A 13,550-nucleotide genomic window follows, 5' to 3' on the forward strand; every position below is an offset into this window, starting at 1 on the left:
CATATTCACTGTTTAGCACTAGCATCCATCATATCTTCCACTTCTACTAAACCTACAGGAACATAAGCAGCAGCTGCCCAACATCTTTTTACACTCGAACTGCAAACTTACCAAACCTGTTACTCCTAGTCTTTGATTCCATCTGGTTCATGAGGAAAGTTCTGTAAAACAGCTTTCCTCATGAAGTTCTTCCTAAGGACTGCAGTCTCCAGCTCTTTGAGAACAACTCCCCTTTCTCCCTACAGCATTTATTTGCTATAGGGAGAAAGGGGAGTGTGTGTATATATATATATAACTTTCAATATGTTGCCAAGGTCAAATGACAGCATGATGAGAATAATTCACTGGTGCAGATTTGAACCAAAAAAATGAGATATGTAAAAAAAAAAAAAAAAACCTCCACAAAGGATATAACAAATTAAAGAAAGTGTCCACAAAAAGAAGAAAGATTTCACTTTTATCTTCTTGATATATTATTATTAGTATTATTACTATTATTACATCACACCTCCAAGGAGTCCAAAGACTCTTCAAGGTAGGACACCTATTCTACAACTCTGTCTCCGTGAACCACATCATCTACACCAATGCTATTTACTGCCCACCACAAGTATTTCTTACAGACAATCGCAAACATTTATGCTCATGGGGGGTTCAAACTTGCAGCCTTTTGGCTGTATACCAGATACACTAACCACTTGGCCAACCAGGCCGACATAATATCTAGGTATTATGTCGGCCTGGTTGGCCACGGACATACTTAACATCTCTTCTTGAGCTAACTGACACCTCTTGTCTTTCTTGACATCACATAGGTCATCCTCCAAAAAACTTACTGTTCCTTTACTTTTCTCAGATTTGGGGTGGTGGCATCAAAATCCTCCCTAAGAATGCTACATGATATCTAGAAAAGATAGTTTGAGAATCTCTCTCTCTCTCTCTCTCTCTCTCTCTATTTCTCACACACTTGCTTCACTTGCTCACGGACATACTTAACATTTCTTAATAGTTGTCAGACATTCTTCTATTCAATATGTTAAAGACAACCCAAAAGAATGCTGTGAGTAAAAAATGGAATGAATTTGAAAGAATAAATCTACTGAATGCAGATGATATGTGGATGATTCATTATTATTATTATTATTACTACCCCAAGACCTCATGGAGTCAAAGGCTCATCTGGGAGGTCCTTTTATCACACACACATCTCATCATACCATGTCTTAAACACACTCAAACATCTTGCAGACTCTCACTCTCAGTTAAGGCATTCCAATCATTCACAACTCTGCATGAAAAAAACATGCCTCTCACTCCCCTACTCACACCCTCTTTATACAGTTTCCAGGGATGACCTCCTGTTCTCCCATGATCTCCCACTATTCTATGTAGAACTTCTCCAGCATTGATCCTATAACAAACACTTACCAATTTGTAAGTCTCTATCATATCTCCCCCTCTTCCCTCTCTCCACCAGACTCTGCAAATTACATCTTCTCAATCTTTCCTCATACTCGACATTCCAGAGGTTAGAAACTACCTTAGTTGCCTTTGGACCTTTTCCAACATCTCTTCATTCTTCTGAAAACCAGGTGACCAAATCTGGGCACAGTAGTCCATGTGTGGCCTAATCAAAGCCTTATACAACGGAACAAGAATCTCCCTACTACTACACGTCAGTGTCCTCCGCATCATTCCCAGAAGCCTTTGTGTTGTCTTCGCAATTTTGGCGATGTGTCCCATAAATTTTAGATCCTTATCCACTATCACCCCAGATCTCTTATTTCCTCTACCTCAAACAATATATTCTCACCAAGCATAAATTCTGCATCTCATCTTTGTTTTCCAAATTTTAAAACCTTATATTTTGCAACATCGAACTCGCATCCCCATTTCCGTGCCCAATCACTCAATCTATTGAAGTCTTCCTGTAAGGCCACAACATCTTCACTACACTTCATGGTTCGTCCCAACTTTGCATCATCTGCAAACAACTGAATATCTCCATCCAAATCTTCACCAATATCATTAATATACAAGTTAAACAGTAATGGCATTAAACAGACCCCCCCCGAGGCACTCCTCTAATTACCTTCCTTTACCTGGATATTGCTCCCCCATACACAACTTGTTGATACCTATCAGATAACCAGTATCCAATCCAATGCACTAATCTAATATCCAACCCCATCTGCTCTAGTTTGACTTTCAGTTTATCATGAGGTAATCTATCAAAAGCCTTTGCAAAATCCAAGTATATTACTATGTATCCTTCTCCTCTGTCCAAGGAAGCAGTCACTTTATTGTAATAAGTAAGTAGATTACTAAAACATGACCTCCCTTTAGCAAATCCATGCTGTCCATCAAAGATAATACTACTGTTGTCAACCCAACTGTGGATCCTAGTTCTCACAAGCTTCTCCAACAACTTGACCACAACACCTGACACACAGATAGGCCTATAGTTTGATGCTTGAGTTCGATCACCTCCTTTATGAAGTGGCACAATCTTGCCCTCCTTCCACTCCTTAGGAACTTGACCAAGTGCAAGACTCTTATTAAAAAAATATGTTAAGGCAGATGTCAACTCCATGGCACATTCCTTCAGAATATGCGGTGATATATTATCAAGTCCTACAGCCTTATTTACATCTAGTTTGCTCAACCCCCCAATACACCTCTTGCTCACTTATAGTCAGTCTCTCCTTCCCATCATCAACTGCTCTCAGTCTCTCCATGAAGTCACATTCCCAAGATTGAAAGACCTTTATGAACTGCTCATGAAGTATCTCCACAACACATTCCGCAATAGCTGTCTTTATACCATTTTCGCCAATCAATGTAATCCTTGTATAATAATTCTTTCTTTTTCTGCCTACATATTGAAAGAACTCCTTAGGATTCTTTTTGACTTCATTAGATAATTGCTGTTCATATCTCACTTTAGCGACCCTCACCAACCAAGTCACCTGCCTTGCCTGGTCTTTGTAAACCTCGTGGAATTGATGATATTTACTTCTCTTATGCTGCCTTTATAATGCCCTTTTTATCTATATCACATGCTTAATCTCTTTATTCATCCACATCACACCTACCTTATTTAACCTTCTCACCTTTGGAATACTTTTAGACATTGCATCTACTAGATAGTTTTTAAAATCCCCCAAGCTGCATTGATCTCTTTTCCAGCAAACTCCTCATTTCATGCTACACTGCAAGCTGTCTCCTCAGCTCTTTATAATACCCCCCCCCCCCCCTTGTAGTTCCACATATACCCCTTTTCTCACAGAGGTCTTCACACTGCTGGTAACCACCCAGGTAATCACCTCATGGTCACTCTCACCAATCGGTGTATGATTTGACACCTCATTTATAATTACATCCTCTGATGAGTTGACCAAATCCAATACCCTCAATCCTCGTGTGTCGTCTGTTACATACTGTCTGAGATAGTTATCCCTCAAAAACTCAAGAAACCCATTTTCTTTACTTCCAGTTGCTATGTCATCATTCCAGTCTATATTGCCATAATTAAAATTGATCATAATTATCACCCTTTTCTTATTTGCTTAGCTAAATTGATCATGCATTTAATTATCACCACTGTCCACATTACCTGGTCTATAACAACAAACCAACCAACTATGTAATTCCGTTTACCTCTATCTCCCACCATACTGCTTCAAAACCACTGACACTATTTCCCTCTTGCATCTCTACTTTGCATGGACATAACTCTTTCTCTATCATCAATAGCACTCCCTCTTCCCTTTTACCACTTCTATCCTCACGAAACACATCATACCCTTCTATCTCAATTCCTATCAGGATGTCGTCCTCTTTGAACTATGTCACACTTATTCCAACAATTTTTATGTGAACAAATGCAATTTGTGCAACCATTTCATCTGCCTTGTTTCTTATACTTCTAGTATTTGTATACAAACACAACATCTCATTTCTGGATCTACAGCTAGTTCCACTGATAACACTGATTCGATGTGATCTCTTCATGCTCGACTGGGGCCATTTCCCTTTCTGCTTATTCATTTTAGAACCATCTTCAATTCCAACTGTTTCCTCTTGATCCCAGGTCATCCCATTCCTTTACTGTCTACACTTGCTCTCACATCATCTTGGAGCATCCACCTTTCTCATGCTGTGTACCCCTGTCCACCCTGAGTTTCCCTGTTTCTCTTGCAAACCCATTCTCTCATTTTCCATACTCATGCCACTCACTTCCCCATTTATAACCACCTCTTCTATCTCTCCTGTCTTACTCTCATGCTCTTCCACATTAATTCCCACTTGATCTGACTCATTCTCTGTACTCACTTCTCACGAACTCTATACTCACTACTCTCTACCTTCCAGCAGCAGTCTCTCCAAGCGACTCACACCATAACCACTCAAATGCAGTCCATCGCTCCCATACAGTTTACTTCATCCTTCAAACTCATTCCACACATTAACAAACTGTACTCCCCGCTCCTCATACATTTTAGCCAACACATCATTCATAATCTTGCTCTCCACCTCATCTCACCAGTCATACCTAGGCAACATGCTTACTACCCTTCCTGTGACACTATTCTCTTTTATCCATCTAAGCAGCCTCCTGATATCCATTCTGACGTGCTCTTTGCCCTCTGTCAAATCATTCGTACCTATTAAAACCATCAACTCCTTTGCTCGCTCCCTCTTCCTATCCAATGCCTCAATCACTCTACTCATTTTACTGCCTGGAAAGCATGCCTTTTGCATCCTATCATCCAGTACAACTTTAATAATGGAGTCGCCATACAATGCCACTCACTCATTTTTCATGCCATCATGATTTGTTTTAATCCTTTTTGCACGAAGTTTCTTAATTTTATTCTGCATCCATTTAATGTCTTGCCTCATTGAACCAATTCAACTTCCGAGTCTGGTGTCACATTCTTTCTATCATTGAATCTTTCTAATTTTCTCTCAAACCTCCCCCCCCCTCTTCTCGCTTTCACTCTTTCATCCTTTTGATTTTCCGTACTTTCAGTCCATACGTCCAACTTTCGCTATCATTCATTCATTTAATTTTTTCCACTTTTGAATCTTGCCTCACACTATTTCCCGTTTCATTAGTTTTCTCAATTTTGTTTCCTTACACCACTCTCGCCTCATTTTTGTCCTTTTTACCATCCATTACAGTTTTAAAATCACTAGTTTTCTTTTTTACTGATTTTTTTAATATTTTTTTGCCTCTCTTTCAGACCATCCTTCTCTTTCGAACATGCACTCATTTTCCCCATGGCATTCTCACGACTAACACTTTCTGTCATCAATTTCATATTAACGTTCATCAGATCCTCATTCAGGTCACACTTCGCACACACTCTCCTTCCATCCACCCTAAATATCCACAAATCATTTATGCAATCGACAGAATACATGTAGCACACCTCGCACTTAATGAAACGACTGAAATCTAATTTAAAGTCATGGAATGACAAAGCCACCACCATGTTTCCTCTGCTGGTTACTACTTTGTCTAACAATAACAAATTCGTAATTAAGTTTATGCAAAATATCCTACACACTAATAATAATAGTAGCTCACAACTTTTATAAGCAGCTCTTACTCAAACAAATATTCATAAACACTTAATTATTTCAAGAATAACTTATTTCAATCCTGAGCTCTTCTTACACGCATCCACCCACCACATTTGCTTCACGAGCACCTTTTCTCAGTTATTTCTGAGATAGACAAGGAGAATGAATACACCATGATGATTTTGCTAAGGCTTTTGACAGAATACAGCATGAAATGCTGTTGCATAATTACAGAATATGGGATTGGATTATAAACTGTTGGTGTGGATAAGAGGATGGCTGACAGACAGATATTAAAAAGTGGTATGTTGGGGATGTTAATCTGAAAAATTCAAGGTAACCAGTGGTGGGCCTCAAGGATCAGTTCTTGGTCCATTCTTCTTCAATCTGCATATTAATGACATTGGGAAAGATTTGGCATGTGACATACAGCTATTTGCTGATGATGCAAAGATAGGTAGGGTGATCAGGGGATGCAGTACTTTCAGAATGATTTGAATAGGCTGGAATTGTGGTAATGTACAAATGGCTGTCAATTCAATGTTAATAAAGGTAAGGTCATACACTTTGGTGTGAGTACATATCCAATGTCTTATTATATTGATGGAATTATGCTTGAAGAAACTGATGAGGCTAGGGATCTTAGAGTTTTAGTAGACAGGAAGTTGAAGTTCAAGGGTCATATAGCAACATTTCTGAATACAACTCGGAGAATAATGGCAATTCTGAATTTAAACCTTGACGTTGGTGCTGGTAGAATGGCCTCAAACACACAGGGATTGTTATGTTGGTATACAAATGTAAGGAGTATTTGAAACAAGAGAGCTGAGTTTATTTCATTGATAAAGTCAGTATGCCCAAAGATAATTGGAATAAGTGAAACTTGGTTGTCAGAGGAGGATGTGATGTCGGGAATAGAATTAGAATATATAAATGTGAAAAGAGGAGGGAGAGTGCTGTTAATGATTCCAGAAGAATTGTCTGCAAATTATGGAAGTTAATAGTGCATGCACAGATTTTGAATCCGTGTGGTGTGAAATTGAAATAAACATATTAGTATATCTGATAGGATGCTGTTATAGGCCAGGGAATGCACAGAATACCGATTGTGAAATGTTTAGGCAAATTAGTTGGACATGTAAAAAAAAAAAAAAAAAAAAAAGGTGATCCTGATGGGAGACTTTAATTACAGGAATATAGAATGGAAAAAGGAGATAGTGCATGGGAATAAGGAGAGTGAGTTTGTGAAATTTCTGAGTGATAAGTATCTTAAGCAGTAAGTGATTGAAGCAACTAGAAGCTTTAATGTTTTGGATTTGGTGATAACTTCTCAAGATGTAGTTGCTAATGAAGTGTTGACACTGCCGTCAGTTGGACAGTGATCATGAGATATTTGTTTGGGAAGTGATGAAACAAGAAAAGGTCACTGCCAAAAATGGACATGTGGAAGTATAAAGTAGGTTGTTACTGGAAACTCTATAGTCAGTTACCATCAGTATGTTGGGTAGATGAGCTGAATAGAAAAGATGTTGACAAATGCATGGAAACTCACAAGGTAGTATCTGACAAAAGCAATGCATAACTGCATACCAAGGGTTAAGCAGGTAAATAGAGTAGAAATGAAATGGATGAACAGTGAAATCAATAAAGCTCTGCTTGAAAAGAAAATGTTATGGAAGAGGTACAAGACGGTGGTCGGATTCACGAAGCTTATAAAGTGCAGGCTAGAAAGGTGATGAGCATGGTAAAGAAAGAAAAGGTGCAGTATAAGAGGAGATTGGCTGGTCAGGCCAAGGTTAACTCGAGGAAATTTTTCTGCTATATGGCAAGCAAGAGAAATAATGATTATGGCATATTAACACTGGTGGATAGTCATGGCAGCAGAACAACTGCAAGGGATATTGTGGAATTATTGAATGAGCACTTTATCAGCATTATATCATACTAGTGTAAATGATGCCACACAATATATAGAAGAATGAGGTAAGTATTAGGAGAATTGAAAGTGAAAGAATCAGAGGTGTATTAGATGTTGGTTGGGTTAGATATTAATAAGGGTGTGTGGAATGGATGACATATTACCACGCATTCTTAAGGAATGTACACCACAGTTGACTATGCCCTTGACCTGGTTATTTAATGAAGATCTAGCAGTGCATAGGGTTCCTAAAGATTGGAAAGAAAGCAAAATAGTACCACTCCACAAGCATGGTTCTAGGACAAAAGTCTCCAACTACAGACCAGTTTTTATAACTGCAGTTGCAGTCAAGGTGTTGGACAGATTGGCAAGGAATAGAATATGGAACATGGCATTTTTTATGATGGTCAGCATGGATTTGTAAAGGTAGGCCCTTCTTAGCAATTTACTTGCATTTTATGATCAGGTAACAAGTGTGTTAGATAAGGGAGAATCATATACAGTGATATTCTTGGACTTTGCAAAAGCATTTGACAGATTAACTTATACGTTAGTATACAAGCTGCAGAGGATGTGAATAGATAGTATATTGGTTAGATGGATCAGAGATTGCTGTCTGAACGATACCAGCAGGTTGTGTATGATGTAGTAGTGTCTGAAGAAAGGAGGGTAACCAGAGGCCTACCCCAGAGTTCTGTTCTTGAGTCCCTGCTGTTTAACTTGTTTGTTCATGATATATCATGTGGACTGACTGGGGATCTTCAGTTGTTTGCTGATGATGCAAAGTTGGGAAGAATTATAAGTAGCACTGCTGATGTTAATTCCCTTGAGGAAGATATGAATAGACTTGCACAGAGGAGTGGGGTTGTAGTTTTAATATCAATAAGTTCAAGGTCTTTCATTTTGAGTGCAGAAATATAATGCTGTGTATTACATAGATGGTGCCGTACTTCAGGAAGTGGATGAGATTAGAGATTTGGGAGTAATGGTTAACAGTAGACTGAAGTTTCAAGGGCATATTGCTAGTGTTGCAAAGGCTGCACATCATAGTGCTGCTATAATAGGAAGGATTCTAACATGTAGGGATAAGGAAGTGATTGTGACACTGGATAACCACACATGGACTATTGTGCTCAGATCTGGTCACCTGGTTTTCAATGTAATGTAGAGTCATTGGAGAGGGTTCAGAGGCAAGTGACTAAGACAATATCAGGAATTTGGAATGCTGGCTATGAAGAGAGGTTGAAGAGATGTGGATTACAGAGTTTGGTGGATAGGAGGAATTATTATTATTACGGGTATCTCCATGGAGTCAGTAGACTCATCGTGGGAGACCCAAACTAGCAAAACAATATCTGTCATATCTCTTCTTGAATTCATTTACAGACGAAGAGCTCACAACTAAGTCAGGCAATGAATTCCACTCATTCACCACCCTCCAGGCAAAAAACCTTGTTCTGACACCTTTTGTTAACCACACTCTTCTTTAATTTCCAGGGATGACCTCTTGTTTTTCCATCACTATCACACAGCTGAAACATTTCCCCTGCATCAATCCTATAAAAACCTTTCAGTAATTTAAATGTTTCTATCATATCTCCTCTTCTTTGCCTATCAACCAATCTCTGCAATCCACAAGCTCTCAATCTATCAATGTAGGGAGCATTTTTTACATCACTCACCAACTTGATCACTCTTCTCTGAACCCTCTCCACAGCCTCCTCATCTCCAAGGAATCCAGTTGACCAGACCTGAGCATAGTAATCCAAATGTGGAAGTATCAACGCTTTATAAAGGGGAATAATAACCTCTTTATCTCTGGATGTCAGTGTGTTCCTCAACAACCAAGTAATCCTCTGTGCAATCTTGGCCACCTTAGCAATGTGTCCTCTGAACTTCATCTCCCTATCTACCAACACCCCTAAGTCCCTAACCTCATCAATCTCTTGGAGTACCTTTCCATCAATGTAGTACACAGCTGGTAATCTTTTAATCCCAAAATGCATGACTTTACACTTTTCCACATTGAACTGATATCCATTATCTTTTGCCCATTTTACCAACTTATTTAAATAGAGGTGATATAACAGAGACATTTAAGTTAGTGAGAGGATTTTATAAAATTAATCCAGAGGGGGATTATAAAAAGAGTGGAAACTGAAAGGGGAAGAACCAGAGGTCATACCTGGAAGTTATGTAAAAGTGTGGTGAAAAGGGTAGATTTTTTACATAGAGACTTGTCAGTGAATGGAACGTATTACCAGAATGTGTTGTTAATGCAAGGAATGTTAAGGATTTTATGATTTTATATGATAAATATGTTGTCAGTTGAATGAATCTCTCACGATGAGTCTACCAACTCCATGGACAGTGTAATAATAATAATGAAGTAAAGATATGGAAGTAATTTTTCTCTTTACAAGGCCTTGGTAAGATCTCACTTGAACTCTTGTGGACATGTCTGGTCTACTAGTTTCCATAGTGATTGTGATACAGTGGAGAGAGTGCAAAGGAGAATATCAAAAATGATATCAGGATTGTGGAATTCAAATTATGAAGACAGAGGGATTTTTAGACCGAAGACACTAGCAAGCAGGAGAAAGAGGAGTGATATGATTGAGACTTACAAACTTCTGAAAGGTTTATACAGAATTTCAGTAGTTGGAATTTTTCATTTTATGGAGGGTGCAAAAAGGATGCAAAGGCATCCATGGAAGTTGAGAATGAATGCAGTCAAGAAGGGGATTAGGGCTAGATTTTTATCGATACAAAATTAATAACGGAAAAAAACTCGCGTACAAAGATTATTTAATAGTATAATTTTCGCCTGTGTGTCACATGCATAATCTTTGTACATGAGTTTTTTCCGTTATTAATTTTGTACCAATATGTCTACTCACCTCTTTTAAAACTTAGATTTTTATCTCATAGAGTAGTGCATAATTGGAATGGATTGCCCACTGATGTTGCGTGTGCAACTAGTGTGAATGAATTCAAGAACAGGTATTACAGCTGGTGCGAATAGTACGGCCTTCCTCGATGAGTTACTGAATCCCTGGAGGTCTCTCTTAATAATAATAATGATGATGATGTTATTCATCCTGCATTTCCTTTAATTTGTATTAACTTGCATTTCTTTAAGATGCTGGCTATTTTTTCTGTTGTCTCAGACATAGGGGATAGTGATGGCACCCAACCTTCTCTTCTTAAAATCTTTCAGAAGAGAAGGTTGGGGGAAAGATTATTATTATTTTTTCTTTATACTATGTACTGTGGGAACTGTAGCCATTAGATAAAAAGATGTGGTGTATGTGATTGAGTTATTGTTGTTAGAAATATTTATTACATGTAGCTGATTTTCTTAAATTTTTTAGAGTCATCTTTTCTTTGTAATGGAATATCTCAGTGGAGGGGATCTAATGTTTCACATTCAACAAAGTGGAAAATTTGATCAACCTAGAGCCAGGTAAACCAATCTTAAAATCAGATTAAAAACTGATCTTAAAGTGTGTTTTTAAGTGGAGGATTATCATCAGAACAGTGTTAGAGATACAATTATGCAGCTTGTGGAAAACACATACTGTTGTTTAACTTTTTAGTCTAATTACAATACATTCTATGTATTGTAATATGTATAATGTGTTATTTATATATACACACACTTGGGGAGACCCCGAGTTGAGTAGACAATTTGAGAATGCACACTGCACATTGCATACGACCTATGACTGAGCATCTGCAATGATTGCTAATTCATAAGTAGCATAGAAATAGAAGACACAACACAACATGAATAAAAAAAACGAATTTTATTAATTACGAAAAGATTTATGGAAAATTTTCTAGGTTTTTTTCCTTTTTCTTTGGTGGGGCCAGGGCCCCTTGGCCATCCCTCTCTGGGTGCGCCACTGTATATATATGTTAAATTATTTATATTATATATAGACTTTATGCAACACGCATATTGTACATTAAATTTAAGGAATATAGTTCATTTTGAATTATGGTTGTAGCAACTAAGGCTATGAGGCCAGTGTATTATGTCTTTTAATTGCATAAATTTTGCATAGTATACTATCAGATTGTGGTATGTGGCAGGTGAGAGATTGGGGAGTGTATATATGTGGAAAATGTAGGAAATGGGAAGAACTTTGTGAATTGGAGATTAGTATAACAGACCTTGGCAGCATTGCTTCAGAGGCGGGAGAATATCGACCTAGAGAGAGAGAGAGAGAGAGAGAGAGAAGAGTAGTGGGATAGAGGGTGAGGATAATGAGCAGAATGTAGATGAAAAAATAAAAGTGGGGAGTGTGAAAAGTTTGCATCATTGAGAAGTCTTCGGAGATGGTCTTAGTTGGGAGGATGAATGGCGAGCAAGAATGGATAGTAGCTTGCAGAGCGATAGATGCACTGAAAGAGGAGATGGAATGTCTTGAGAATAAGTTGAGAAGCAAGAAAGAAGAGATTAAGTGAATGGAAATGATTAATGCAAAGCAAATCAGAGTAGGAGTGAGAGAGAGAGTTATAGGAATTTTAGAAAAGGACAGAATAGAAACAGCAGAAGAAAAGGAATGAGAAAAATGCGAGGGAGTCTTTGAACCAGGGATAGAGAGATGCCAGGACAGCAGGTAAGTAGGAGAAACAAAGAAAGAAAGTGTAAGAGGAGAGAGAGAGAGAGAGAGTGAAGGATGCAGGTGAGCAATCAAGGAACAGAGTGTAAGAGGTGTGATGTATGAAGACTTGATGATCCATGGTGTGCAAGATAGGATGCCGGAAGAGCGTTTGCCTGGTAGAACGTGTGGCTATGGAAATTTAGCTGGTTGAAAGGATAGATGAGATAATTGTGATGGTGGGCATGAATGACTTGAGAGGCAGTGTGAATTGGGTGACAAGAGATCTGAGGTTCATGCTTGAGGTTGTACAGAAGAAGACTCAGAGAGGGAAGGAAACTAGAATTATCAGGATGGAAAGTAGCAGGGGTGGCCTCTTGTGGGAATAGGCATTTTGAGAAAGGGGAGAATACATTGGGTAATGCTGAATCCAGTGGAGTCTGGAGGGGGGATAATGATAGGTATAGAAACAGTGACATCTTTATGCTAATGCCAGGAGTATCTGGAATGAAGGAGATGAATTGGTGGAACTGATAGCATCAGTCAGTCCAAAGATTATTGGGATCTCTGAGATGTGGTTGATGGAAGATGATATACTAACAGGAATAGAAGTAGCAGGGTAAACATTTTTTGACAGGATAGAAAAGACTGCTTATGGTAAGTGATGACTTTTGTCCTCACAGAGTGGAGGATTTGGAAGGCAGTGGCACTAATGATTTGAAAGCATATAGTGTGAGGTAAAGGTGGGCAAGACAGGATATTTAGTTGGGTGTTGCTAAAGCCAAGGAGCATAGAAGGTGTGGAGCAGGAGATGGTTAGGCAGTTGAGCTTGGCAAGTGCAAGAAGAGTGATTGTTGTGGGAGATTTTAACTACAGCATTAGAAATTGGGAAGAGGAAACTGCATGTAGTAATAAAGGAATGGAATTTCTAGAATTCTTGAGGGATAAATGTCTTAGTCAACATGTAGTAGAAGGACATGAGGTTCAAGAGTTTTAGATTTGGTCATAACAAGAAGAGCTGATTATAGCTGAGAGAAAATAGCAGAACCAGTGGAAGAGAGGGAATGAGAGAAAGGCGACACCAGGGATGGAGAGAAGACAGAACAGCAGGTAAGTGGGGTAACAAGAAGAGTGTCAGAGGAGAGAAAATGTGATGATGCAGGTAAGAGATGTGATTATGAGGATTTTGATAATCCATGGTGTGCAAGATAGAATGTCAGAGGAGTGTCTGCCTCGAGGAACAATAGACAGTTGACTATGCCAATTAAGTAAGGTGAAAGAGTGGATAAGATGATTGTGATGGTGTGCACAAATGACTTGAGAGTCAGTGTGAAATGGATGGCAAGGGATTTATGGTTCATGATTGGGATTGTACGGAAGAAGACAGATGGAAAGATAGTGTGTTGCCCAGGTATGATAAGGGAAAAGAG

At 38.6% G+C, this 13,550-nt stretch overlaps 1 protein-coding gene across 6 annotated transcripts in view; it reads left to right on the top strand.

Annotated features, from left to right (window-relative positions):
* Positions 1-13,550, top strand: part of LOC150101827 (putative protein kinase C delta type homolog) — a 270,938-nt gene that overhangs the window by 154,513 nt on the left and 102,875 nt on the right. For all 6 annotated transcript variants that reach the window (XM_090400070.1, XM_090400072.1, XM_090400071.1 and 3 more), the window contains one exon: positions 10,885-10,976. In XM_090400070.1, the coding sequence (XP_090256196.1) occupies positions 10,885-10,976 (92 nt within the window). The remainder of the gene's footprint in view (positions 1-10,884; positions 10,977-13,550) is intronic.

The sequence above is a fragment of the Typopeltis vanoorti genome, chromosome 11 (genome assembly GCF_054136105.1).
Source record: "Typopeltis vanoorti isolate ZY-2024b chromosome 11, IOZ_Tvanoo_1.0, whole genome shotgun sequence".
In the NCBI taxonomy this organism is placed as follows: Eukaryota; Metazoa; Arthropoda; class Arachnida; order Uropygi; family Thelyphonidae; genus Typopeltis; species Typopeltis vanoorti.